The following is a 12,979-nucleotide window of genomic DNA, read 5'->3' as shown; positions in this document are numbered from 1 at the left end:
ACGCTGGGTACACACATACACACACACACACACACACACTACAGACGCTGGGTACACACACACGCGCACACTACAGACGCTGGGTACACACACACACACACACACACACACTACAGACGCTGGGTACACACACACACACACACACACACACTACAGACGCTGGGTACACACACACACTACAGACGCTGGGTACACACACACACTACAGACGCTGGGTACACACACACACTACAGACGCTGGGTACACACACACACACACACACACACTACAGACGCTGGGTACACACACACACACACACACACACACGCCAGACGCTGGGTACACACACACACACTACAGACGCTGGGTACACACACACTACAGACGCTGGGTACACACACACACACACACACACTGGGTACACACACACACACACACCACACACTACAGACGCTGGGTACACACACACTACAGACGCTGGGTACACACACACACTACAGACGCTGGGTACACACACACACACACTACAGACGCTGGGTACACACACACACACTACAGACGCTGGGTACACACACACACACACACACACACACTACAGACTCTGGGTACACACACACACACCAGACGCTGGGTACACACACACACACTACAGACGCTGGGTACACACACACACACACACACACACACACACACACACCACACACTACAGACGCTGGGTACACACACACTACAGACGCTGGGTACACACACACACACACACACACACACACTACAGACGCTGGGTACACACACACACACACACACACACACACACACACACACACTACAGACGCTGGGTACACACACACACACACACACACACACTACAGACGCTGGGTACACACACACACTACAGACGCTGGGTACACACACACACACACTACAGACGCTGGGTACACACACACACACACACACACACACACTACAGACGCTGGGTACACACACACACACACACACACACACACACTACAGACGCTGGGTACACACACACACACACACACACACACACACACTACAGACGCTGGGTACACACACACACACACACACACACTACAGACGCTGGGTACACACACACACACACACACACACTACAGACGCTGGGTACACACACACACACACACACACACACACACACACACACTACAGACGCTGGGTACACACAGACTTTGAATCCTGACTGCATGGAGGTGAAGGAAAACACGGCACAGGGAGATTTACTGTAAGAGCCACGTCTATAATACACACACCTGGAGAGTCTGGGGTTAGAGACACTGCTGGTACCTGAGACGCATCAAAGCAGCTACATGTCACTGAAAACTCACACTCTGACTCCATTTATCACAGTCATGCTGTGTCTGTGTGTGTGTGTGTGTGTGTGTGTGTGTGTGTGTGTGTGTAAAACACTAATAGAGAAAATGAATAAAACATGCAGCATATTTGCAGAATTCTCAGCAGCCCACACAAGACAGTTCAGTCTCAGGACTTTTCATCATTTTTAATTCTTTCTTTATTTTCCCATTGGTTCTTCAGCAGGCTTTAATCTGAAGCGCTCGGTGTCCACGGTGTCTGTACGTGAAGCTCAGAGAGATATAAATAAACATTATTTAATGCTGCTGCTGATGCGCCTTGACCTTTTCAGATTTCACATTCGCCGAGCTCCAAACTGATCCCGGATTCATCTGCAGCTACGGCAGGGCTCGTCCACACGGCCGCAGGGACAGCCACCGTGCTGGGGTAGGGCAGCGGGGGGCAGCAGGGGCAGCGGCTACACCCTGAATACTAATCACACACCTGATATTTACTCCCAGTGAATGGATGATTCTGCATTGTGTGGTTTGAGGGCTTCCATGTGGCACAGGATCAGTATGAACCCAGTGGTCAAAGGTTTCCTGAGCTGCCGGTGCTCACCGCTGCTGTAGAGCGACAGGCCTTGAAGTGATAAGCTGTGAAGAGAGTATTCACTTTTGTACCATCTCACTGTTAATCATTACAGAACCAGCTCTGGCTGTTCTCCTGGACCATGTTAACACGTTCCCGTCACACCGGAATGGACAGACGGAGGAAATACACGTGTTTAGAGACTGTTCAAAGAGAAGCAGGCAGGAGAGCAGCAAATTAAAATAAGACCTCCTTCTGGTTGAACTCGAAGAGAGAGAGAGAGAGACAGACAGAGAGAGAGACACAGAGAGAGACACAGAGAGAGAGAGACACAGACACAGAGAGAGAGAGAGAGAGAGAGAGAGAGAGAGAGAGACACAGAGAGAGAGAGACACACAAACAGAGAGAGAGAGACACAGAGAGAGAGAGAGAGACACAGAGAGCGAGACAGAGAGAGAGCTGAGGCTGGTCTTAGTGGTAGGTCATAACTGTGTGAATGACACACAAACACAGTACAGCCTCCCTGGGTGCTTCTCTGGCACGATCATGAACCCAACACGATGTCATACAGAGAAGGTTTTACTCAGATGAAGCAGAAATCATCACCAAAGGCTGAAGACAGGTCACTGAAGTGGACACCAGCTCTGAAGACCAGCGGTGTGGAAATAACCCCATCCTTCCTCCTGACCTTCTCACTGGAGCCACATATAAATCAGCCTCAGCATAGAGATGGAGCAGACCCACGGACGGAGCAGACCCACGGACGGAGCAGACCGGCGTCAGCATCACACACTCCTCTGAGCAAATCCAGCTCTCTCTCTCTCACACACACACGCTCAGAGAGGAAAGCATCAAATTAATCAGTGCTCCATCATCTCTCCTGCTGGCTGTTGAGCTCTTTAGTGAACACTAATCATCAGACTAAACAATAAATAACAGCGGCTAACCTCCGGGGAAGTGCTGCTACTCATCGTCACGCTACTCATGGCTCGGGATCTCGGTGACCACAGCAACTCGAGCTCTGAAGTCCTGGAAGCTGTGGGGTGGAGCCTCTGCATGAAACCTTGCCAAGCGTAGCCGTGGTAACGGGGACCAACAAAGGAAGTATTAGTGAAGTTTCTCAAATCCACTCCTCTGATTATTCAGCCGTCTGGCAAACAGCACGTCTGCCGGCTCTACAGACGCTCCATGGCACCTTGCTAGCCTCCTGCCGCTTCTTCTCTACCGCTTTTGATTCAGTGCCCAGTGATTTGGTGTGGATTGTATTGTCAGCACTTTGTGCCAACGTTAAAGAGGAGTTTTACACAGCACGTCACGCCTGGTGCGCCTGTGGTAATGATCTTGTCACCGTTTTCCATCTTCGAAAGGGAAAAATGATAATATTTTCCACACAGTAGCCTGCGCTGAAATCTTCGGCTTATTCACTGGTGTATATTACATTTACATACACAACCGGATTTACTTGTGAACTCCAATATGATCTAATCTAATATTATTACAACTACATTAGCTTATTCAAAGAGCTGCATGGAACTAACAGGTGTTTATGGAAAATAATCTCCTGTATGGCCAAATAAAGATCTTTATATCCTGATACTAACACAAGGATGAAGGTAAACAGTGGTTATGAGACTCCTTTGGTCTGGACATCCCTGATGCCTGTCTCTCTCGCGCTCTATCTCTCTCTCTCCCTTTGTGTGTGTGTGTGTGTGTCTCTCTCTCTCTCTCTCTCTCTCTCACACACACACACTCTCTCACACACACACACACACACACACACACACACACACACAGAGCTCTTAAACCTGAGGTTTCATCTCAGCTGAATAATACTGCTCTCTGGTTAAAGATACACTTGGGTCAAATCTCCGTGCCAGACTGGTGGAGTCAGGAGAAGACCAGTGCACATCACATCACGAGGGGGTAATCACAAAAAATGACATACCTTATAGAGTCAGAAACTAACAAAATAACCTTAAAAAGAGTTAGTTAGCACAGGAAGTGTACCTGTGCACAGGGTCTGCTGGATCTTCTGCTTATCAGAAGTTCTATGGGTCACACAAGCAACAAGACCACAGTGTAGATAAAAACTGCTCAAATGTGTATTTGATTCATTAACCAGGTGATCAGTAACCAGGTACAGTGCTCCAGGTAACTAAACTTTCTAATATCCCATGGTATAATTGACACATCTTCAGACTGAACCACTTCCTGAGAAGAAAGTGACCAAATAAAGGCTGAATCTTCTCTACAGTCGTGAAATTACGACAGATCTCAGCACCACAGCTAACGGAGAGGATTCAATCACATGAGGCATTGCCATAAAGGTGAATATATAGGAGATTATACCGTGGTAGGAGCAGGACAAGTGGATTTCAGTTTGAACACCAAACCCTTGGCATTGTGATGCAACTGGTGAAGCTCGTTCCTCATCCCTGGCTACTCAATCCCAGGTCTCACACACACACACACACTTCCATCACGCTCTACATCATCTTTTCCTCTGACCAGAGAACAAGAGGGACAGAAGGAATCACATATGAGCTCCTGCTGCTGCAGAGCAGCTGCTGTGAAGACAATCTCTGAATCACAATACTGTTCCTAGGTGACATTGAAAAAAGCAGATCCTCAGACTGCAGCCTGATGAATATGCATCTGCAGTGTGCTTTTCAGGCCACGTTACAGAAGAGTCGGAGAAAAGAGATGGCTTTTCGGCACGGTGGCGTGCTCGATTTAGGAATCGAACGGCAGACGCTGATGGACGTCTGAAAGCGCAGCCACGTGCAAAACCAGGAGTGAAATACACAGATACAGAAACCCACTTCTTCATGAGGGTGTTTTTTCCCCCCAAGCTGGATTAATGAATGGTCCCATATCGTTCTCAATCTCTGGCTGTCTGCCATATTCTGCTGCTGTAATTGAAGGAATTCTCTGGTGCACACAGTCACCGGTCAAAGGGCGCTGGCTGGATCTGGGCTTTTATGCTGAGCTAAGATGTGGCTTGTCATTTCTCTTGTCACCAGGCTTAGCCTCACTTCTAGATAAACATAAAGACTTTATTGACAAAAAAACACTTCTGAGGAAGCCACAGTCAGCCTGGTGGAATCTGTACATGCTTTGTGGTTAGGCATTCACAGATAATCCCTATCAAAAAACAGGAAGAAAGCGATGGCGTGCTGCACGGCCCTGAGAGTCACTGCGATTGATGTGATCTGAGATCACTGGGGAATACACGCCGGGGCACTGTGGTGGAAAACACACACCGATACACAGCCTCTCTGGACTTAAGGTCTCTTATCTGGTGAAGAATTGCTGAGAGAAGAGAGAAAGGCAAGCACCTTCATCGTCCGGCCTGGGAACGTACATTAAAGTGATTGCTGTTGTCCGAGCCCAATCGCTCCAGTCAAGCGTTTACTACTCACGGAGGGATGAGGGGGAAGGGCTAGACCACAAATCACACTCATCACTTACTGACTCAAACTCACAGGAAAGGAACTGAGGGGCAATTAAACAGACCACCACACGCACACAAAATCACCAGAGTGACGGAAATGGAGGTCAGGGGTCCAGCATCAATCCAGAGATTGCTCAGGAAAAGATACAGTCATCAGGATATGTAATAAATCACTTAATAAATGATGCAGCATAGAGATTCATCACATATACTTTTTTAATTTATTCATAAACAACACTTTTTTTCATTTTTATTCCCTCTCCTGAAATTTCTCCCAGCGATATCAACCTTATATCAAATATTTCACTTTGCCTTGTGAATTAATTACACAGTGAGATCAGATCATCAGCAGAATTACAGAAAGAGACACAGGACAGAGCAGTACAGCTGCAGAAATCTCACATCTTCTGTTTGGACCAATAAACAAAACCAGAAAATAATTATCCTGTCATTTCTCCAGCAATTGTTTTATATAATTATCTGAATGATATTTAGTTATACAGTGATTTATAACAGATTGAGTAACACCTTCTATAATTACACAATAATCTAGGAATTAACTGAGTGCCAGATCTGGTGTGACTGGGGGATGTTTTGAGTTCACACACAGAAAAGATTTCTTCAGTCTTCTTCCCCAGTGTAAGATTTCTGAGTTGTATACAGCCAGTTTTCTTTTGGATATTTGGTTTGTTTTTCTGGGTGTGCAGTGTGCAAACAAAACGAATAACAAAAACTTCTGCTTAATACAAACCTGCCCCCAGACAATCACTGCCACTTTAAATCCCACCATCACTGAGATGTCCTGAACTCTGAGACTCTCACATCAGCTTATTCCTTCTCTTCCACTTTCTCATCAACTGTCCTGCACTCAGTACTGCTGACCAGCTCACTGCACTGCTGCAGGTCACACAGGGTGAGGGAGCAGATTCACTCAATTCACCTCCAAGTGGGGAAACACTCACTGAAGGGCCAACTGTATGCTGTATGCTCCCAACGTCCAATTACTAATGATTCCCAACGTCCAATTACTAATGATTCCCAACATCCAATCCCTAATCATTTCCAACATTCAATCCCTAATTATTCCCAACGTCCAATCCATAATGATTTCCAACAAACAGTACAGTGAGGGAAAAAATGATTTGATCCCCTGCTGATTTTTGTACGTTTGCCCAGTGACAAAGAAATGATCGGTCTGTAATTTTAATGGTAGGTTTATCTGAACAGTGAGAGACAGAATAACAACAAAAAAATCCAGAAAAACACTACATTGATTTACATTTTAATGAGTGAAATAAGTATTTGATCCCCTATCAATCAGAAAGATTTCTGGCTCCCAGGTGTCTTTTATACAGGTAAGGAGCTGAGATTACAGTAGGAGCACTCTCGGGGAGTGCTCTTAATCTCAGCTCGTTACCTGTATGAAAGACACCTGTCCACAGAAGGAAGCAATCAATCAGATTCCAAACTCTCCATCACGGCCAAGACCAAAGAGCTGTCCATGGATGTCAGGGACAAGATTGTAGACCTACACAAGGCTGGAATGAGCTACAAGACCATCTCCAAGCAGCTTGGTGAGAAGGTGACAACAGTTGGTGCGATTATTCCCAAATGGAAGACACACAAAAGGACTGTCAATCTTCCTCGGTCTGGGGCTCCATGCAAGATCTCACCTCATGGAGTTTCAATGATCATGAGAACGGCGAGGAATCAGCCCAGAATTACACTGGAGGATTTTGTCAATGATCTCAAGGAAGCTGGGACCACAGTCACCAAGAAAACAATTGGTAACACACTACGACGTGAAAGACTGAAATCCAGTAGCGCCCGCAAGGTCCCCCTGCTAAAGAAAGCACATGTACAGGACCATCTGAAGTTTACCAGTGAACATCTGAATGATTCAGAGGAGAACTGGTGAAAGTGTTGTGGTCAAATGAGACCAAAATCCAGCTCTTTGGCATCAACTCAACTCACCGTGTTTGGAGGAGGAGGAATGCTGCCTATGACTCCAAGAAGACCATCCCCACCGTCAAACATGGTCCTGCACATTAAGGTCCTGTAGTGGCCTAGCCAGTCTCCAGACCTTAATCCCATAGAAAATCTGTGGAGGGAGCTGAAGGGTCAGCCACAAAACCTTAATGACTTGGAGAGGATCTGCAAAGAGGAGTGGGCCCAAATTCCTTGAGATGTGAGATGTGTGCAAACCTGGTGGCCAACTACAAGAAATGTCTGACGTCTGTGATTGCCAACAAGGGTTTGGCACCAAAGAACTAAGTCATGTTTTGCAAAGGGGTCAAATACTTATTTCACTCAATAAAATGCAAATCAATGTAGAACTTTTCTGAAATGTGTTTTTCTGGATTTTTTTGTTGTTATTCTGTCTCTCACTGTTCAGATAAACCTACCATTAAAATTACAGACTGATCATTTCTTTGTCAGTGGGCAAACGTACAAAATCAGCAGGGGATCAAATCATTTTTTCCCTCACTGTAACTAATCATTCCCAACGTCCAATCACCAATTATTCCCAACAAACAGTAACTAATCACTTCCAACAGCCACTAATAAATCCTAACATCTAGTCACTATTGATTCCTAACAATCACTAATGATTACCAAACGTCCAATTACTAACGAATCCCAAAATCCATTCACTGAAGTCCACTGTTTTCATTGAGAAATCACTGATCATCATCCTTCACTCCTCTTGGTAATATTTCCAGTAATAAAAACCACATTACTTCCTGTGTCCCCGTTACCTGACTCCTCCCACTTCCTTTAGTCTACCTTGACCGACATGGGAGTCTATTGTAAATATAAACAGACCAAAGGATTCTTCATTCAAGGAAACAATAAGTTATGAGATGTTATAGATCTGTATGCAAATCAGTCTGTGATGTCATCACCTGGCTTCCTGCCAGCATGAGCTACTTCCCCCTGACACGAGCGTCAGCACCCGGTGTGTGTAACATACACATGCTGCACAAAAATGCCTTTTTTCCCTGAAAGTGATGTTTCTGTGTGATCAGAACATGGACACATTTGCATTGCAGGGTTAAAAGTCTAGTTCAGACTTTTTAAACCAACAGAGTTCGAACAGGAGTCTGCAGAGTGAATATGAATAAGTCTCAGGTCCTCGGGGAGAGAAGGAGCGACAAGAAGAACCTGTTCAGCCAAACCCACAACTGAGTCACCAGCAGGAGACCAACACCGAGCTCACTTAGGAAAGGAAGTTCTCCCGAGTGCCTCCAGTGCACGATGGGACATGACGTGTGTGTGTGTGTGTGTGTGTGTGTGTGTGTGTGTGCGTGTGTGTGTGCGCGTGTGTGTAGGCGCGGCGTTCTGAAATCACAGCCTCTAATCAGACACAAACAGCACCATGAGATGAGAGGAAGATCAGTGAATAGCTCCGAATCAGACTCACTTGATGAAGCAGCGCGCTCCCTCGAACGTATATCCTTCCTCCCATCCGGTCGGTAAATCTAAAGGGATAAAAAATAAACAGGAAAGATTAGACGTTTTTTCTCATCATGGTCTAGGCTTGTGTGTGTGTGTGTGTAGAAGAGCTAGCCTGGTCCTGAAGCCCCAGATCTGCAGTGTTTGTGCTCCGGATCAGGGGATCTCTGTGCTTCAGGCCACTCTCAGACACATCATCACACACCGTCACCATGGTCCAGTGTCCAAGTGGAAGTGGACCACAGCTCTGTTTACAAACACGCCTCAGATGGAAGGCTGCTGAAGCTCTGGGCTTTCAATCACACCAGTGAGAAGAGTCGCTGGGGGTTTTGTAACGCGTAGGCCACATTAAAAGCGCGCGCGCGCGTGTGTGTGTGTGTGTGTGTGTGTGTGTGTGTGGGCTGTCAGCTGAATACACGCTGCGATGTAAGCTGTAAATCAAAGCAGCCACACCGACGTGACTGGGCGCCAGAGCCAAACCCCTGGCCGTGTGAATGCTGTTAAAGACGTGAGTGTGGAGCACCGGGACGGTGTGTGTGTGTGTGTGTGTGTGTGTGTGTGTGTGTGTGTGTGTCCGTCTACTGCTGCAGAATTCCGTCATGACTTCTGTTCTGTTCCGTTCTCTCTCTCTCTCTCTCTCTCTCTCTCTCTCTCTCTCTCTCTCCGTCTTCCACACACAGCCGTTCCCCTCTCCCGGAAAATAAGGCATTACCTGGAGTTTTCCTGTGTCCGGTAATGACCGCTTCACCGGTCACCGGATGAAGCCAAGTCGTACTCTTTGCTTCTTCGCTGTTGGGTGAAAAAAAAGAAATAAGAGCATGTAAAAAAAAAAAGAAAAAGAAAGAAACACTCGTCCGCCACCACGGGAGGCTCGCATTCAAGCCCCCCTCCCCTTCCCCCCAAAACCCCCCACAAATCCGAAGGTTTTTAAATCCACATGATATTTACTTGATGAAGAACACTCTCCCGTCCCGGATCACCCCGTAACTCCAGGAGGAAGGTAGGCAGGAGAGCCAGTCGGGGTTTAGATCCGCCGCCATGTCTACACTCCACTACAACTGAGGAGCAGCCAGCAGCCGCGGTGCACGAGCCGCGCGTGCCCGCCGCCGGCGCGCGTGCACGGCAACGACCCGGAGCGACGGCGCTGTGCGCGAGCGCGAGCCAAAACTACTTCTTTTATACAAAATAAATGACGGAAAATGTTGTTTCATGATTTCATTTCTCTTTTATATATTTTCTTTTAATATCGTGTCATATTATATTATATTGTCACACGTCATAGTAACGCTTGCACAAGCTGTACATGTAGTGATTGAACCCACAAGATAAAAGATCACATTTATCTAGCATAAGCAAACAGGAAATAAAATTTATCTCATGGATCAAATCAACCCTAAATCATGCAGGTGTATTTCACTCACATTAATGAATGCATTAACCATTAAATGGTGTTATTTGAAGGAAGCTTGAACAGTATATAACTGAATAAACCATCATGTCTGTACTGTGACTGAAGCTCTAATGGAGCACCTGGAGCTGTTTGTCATCATAAAGGGATAAACTGCTACAACAGAACTTTCTTCTCATTCAGTCGTTTATTTTAATAAACTGTCTAGAATCTATGCTGTGTTCTACTAAACTCGTAATTTATTCGTAAAACACCTCTTTGGCTGCTTGTCGTGGTCTCCACAGCTCCCAGTTCTGGAACCGTCCAGCCAGACTGGACTCTTCCATTACTTTGTATCAGATACATAACTGAGCACTACCTCATCTACTGAACCTCTGGAAATGTTCCTTAACTGTAACAAAATGAACTTTAAGTAAATAAATTTACATTATTAACAACCAACAATGTGTGTGTGTTCTGTGTGTGGTCTCGAAAGGTTCCTCAGCAGGTGACCTCAAATCCACATGGCTGCTAGCAGAACATCACAAACACTTGTTCTATTAAAATCACTTATTAGCTGTTAGCTTGCTAAAATTGCTTTTTAGCTTGTTGCTAACAGAAGATGACCTAGGGGAAGGCATCCATGTTTATTTGGAGCTTGAACGCACAGAAATTAAAACTCTGAGGTCAGTCATATGCAGCATTATATCTGACCGGTCATGACTTAGTGTTTCTACATATTATTAAAACTTTATTGCAGAGGGGGCTTACTCTCCTTTTATTCACCACTGTCTCTGTGGTCTGTTTGTCCAGAAAAGTGTGTGTGTGTGTGTGTGTGTGTTTGTTCTTACTCCCTGCTGCCTGGTAAAGGATCACTAGGTCAGAGGGGAGTGGAAAAGGAGAAGCGAGCTGGAGTTAACTCTTCAGCCATCAAGTTGTTTTTCTTTCTTCATGTCCTCCAGCCACTGGAAGCTCAGTTCTCTTATAAACTATGTCTTGTAGCTAAACCCAGTAATATTTATCCATGTACGAGTTATAATTAGTCACCAAAACTACTAAAAGTGCTCATTTACACCCAGTCAGAGGTAATGATAAAGGGCAAGCAGCTCCTTAGCCATCACACAGGATTTAATTAAAACCCATCCCATGTTATACTCCATAAACACTGCCCTCTTTTTATTCAGTTTAAGCCGTTTAATCGACACAATTACTTGTTGAGTGCATTTATTTCAATAAAGCAGGAACTGAGAAAGCTGCAGCAGCTACATTTCATTTATGCATTAAACAAAGAGTCATAACAGAGCACTGGGAGGACTGGGAGTGCTGGCTTTAGACAACTTTCTGTTCTTTTGCTGAAAATGGGTTTTCTGATGGGGGTTGACTCTCAACATCCTTTTATGGGTTACTCCAAAAATCCCATGATCCCTTTACAACAAGCCAAACTCCAGGGAACAAATAATCATTTGATTTCATGTTTTCACGTCTCCATGCTTTTAATTCCAGTCTTCCACAACAATGAACAGATAAATGTCCAACATTCTGTTCTATAATTAACTGCAATTGTTAATACGTGTGTGTGTGTGTGTGTGTGTGTGTGCACATTCACAGAAGTGCTTAAAATGCCTAAACATTTCCTGGCCAGATGAGAAACCCAGCACTATGAAGTTAATGTATTCATATTAACACATCAGACCCTTTAGCATACAGTGTGTTTTCAGTGCCTCAACCACATGAATGAGTTTTTAGTCTTTACACAGTCAGCATTTTGACCTACCTTCTGTTTGTGAAAGCTTTGTGTTGGTCATACTATATACCAATCTTTTGTCTATGCTAATAAAAAGAAGCTATTTTCCCCCTCACTGTTTTCTGTCTATTATTCCACTACTGTTTGTTTTCATTGAAAAGAGTTTCTGAAAAAATAATCACATGATACTTTCCCTCGTCCTGATCTGTGTGTAGTCACTAATCGGGCATCAAATTAGATCTCTCACTGCATTTACACTCTGTCATTTTGTACCATAAGTACCACAAGTACCACAGAGGGGTTAGGGGTCACTGTTGGGCCCTCAAGCAACCCCCTTATCCCTTTCATGGCTGACCCTGAGCTCAGATATGTGATAGCCGACTCACTGAGAAAGCCGATATTCATGTACGAATGAGTCTGTAACATGAACCCTACAAATTCCCACACCGACTCTGAGCTAGTTATTTGTCGCACTCTCAAGTGCATGTAGTGACTAAAATAAGACTCTCAGCAGCATGCAAAGATCTCTCTCTCTCTCTCTCTCTCTCTCTCTCTCTCTCTCTCTCTCTCTCTCTCGCTCTCTCTGTTTCTCTCTCTCTCTCTCTCTCTCTCTCTCTCTGTTTCTCTCTCTCTCTCTCTCTCTCTCTCTCTCTCTCTCTCTCGCTCTCTGTTTTTCTCTCTCTCTCTCTCTCTCTCTCTCTCTCTCTCTCTCTCTCTCGCTCTCTCTGTTTCTCTCTCTCTCTGTCTCTCTCTCTCTGCATTCATCAGTGAGCATATGGTGCTCCTCTGAGCCTGGCCCTGGCCCTACAGGAGCTGTTGCACAATGTGTGTGTGTGTGTGTGTGTGTGTATTGCCCCAGACCCAGTCATTAGCTTTATCAGCATTGTTTAACCCATTATTCCAGCTCTATTTCAGTTCTTTTTTTGCTGCTAACACAAGAAACACACACACACACACTCATCGGTCTCAGTGTAGATCAATAAACATAACATGTTCTAAGGAGGAAATCATTTCAATGTATTTCAGTAACATGGCTACGAT

The 12,979-nt window shown here is 45.3% G+C and overlaps 1 protein-coding gene across 7 annotated transcripts in view; it reads right to left on the bottom strand.

Moving 5' to 3' along the window:
- The window catches only part of plekha5 (pleckstrin homology domain containing, family A member 5), an 89,569-nt gene extending 79,653 nt beyond the window's left edge, over nt 1–9,916 (bottom strand). For all 7 annotated transcript variants that reach the window (XM_058416856.1, XM_058416858.1, XM_058416857.1 and 4 more), the window contains exons 1-3: nt 9,756–9,916; nt 9,520–9,596; nt 8,776–8,833 (exon numbers count right to left, since the gene is read on the bottom strand). In XM_058416856.1, the coding sequence (XP_058272839.1) occupies nt 8,776–8,833; nt 9,520–9,596; nt 9,756–9,847 (227 nt within the window). In that variant the 5' untranslated portion in view covers nt 9,848–9,916. The remainder of the gene's footprint in view (nt 1–8,775; nt 8,834–9,519; nt 9,597–9,755) is intronic.
- Between the last annotated feature and the right edge of the window lie 3,063 nt (nt 9,917–12,979).

The sequence above is a fragment of the Hemibagrus wyckioides genome, linkage group LG19, assembly GCF_019097595.1.
Source record: "Hemibagrus wyckioides isolate EC202008001 linkage group LG19, SWU_Hwy_1.0, whole genome shotgun sequence".
NCBI classification, from domain to species: Eukaryota; Metazoa; Chordata; class Actinopteri; order Siluriformes; family Bagridae; genus Hemibagrus; species Hemibagrus wyckioides.
This window is presented reverse-complemented; position numbering and strand designations above follow the sequence as displayed.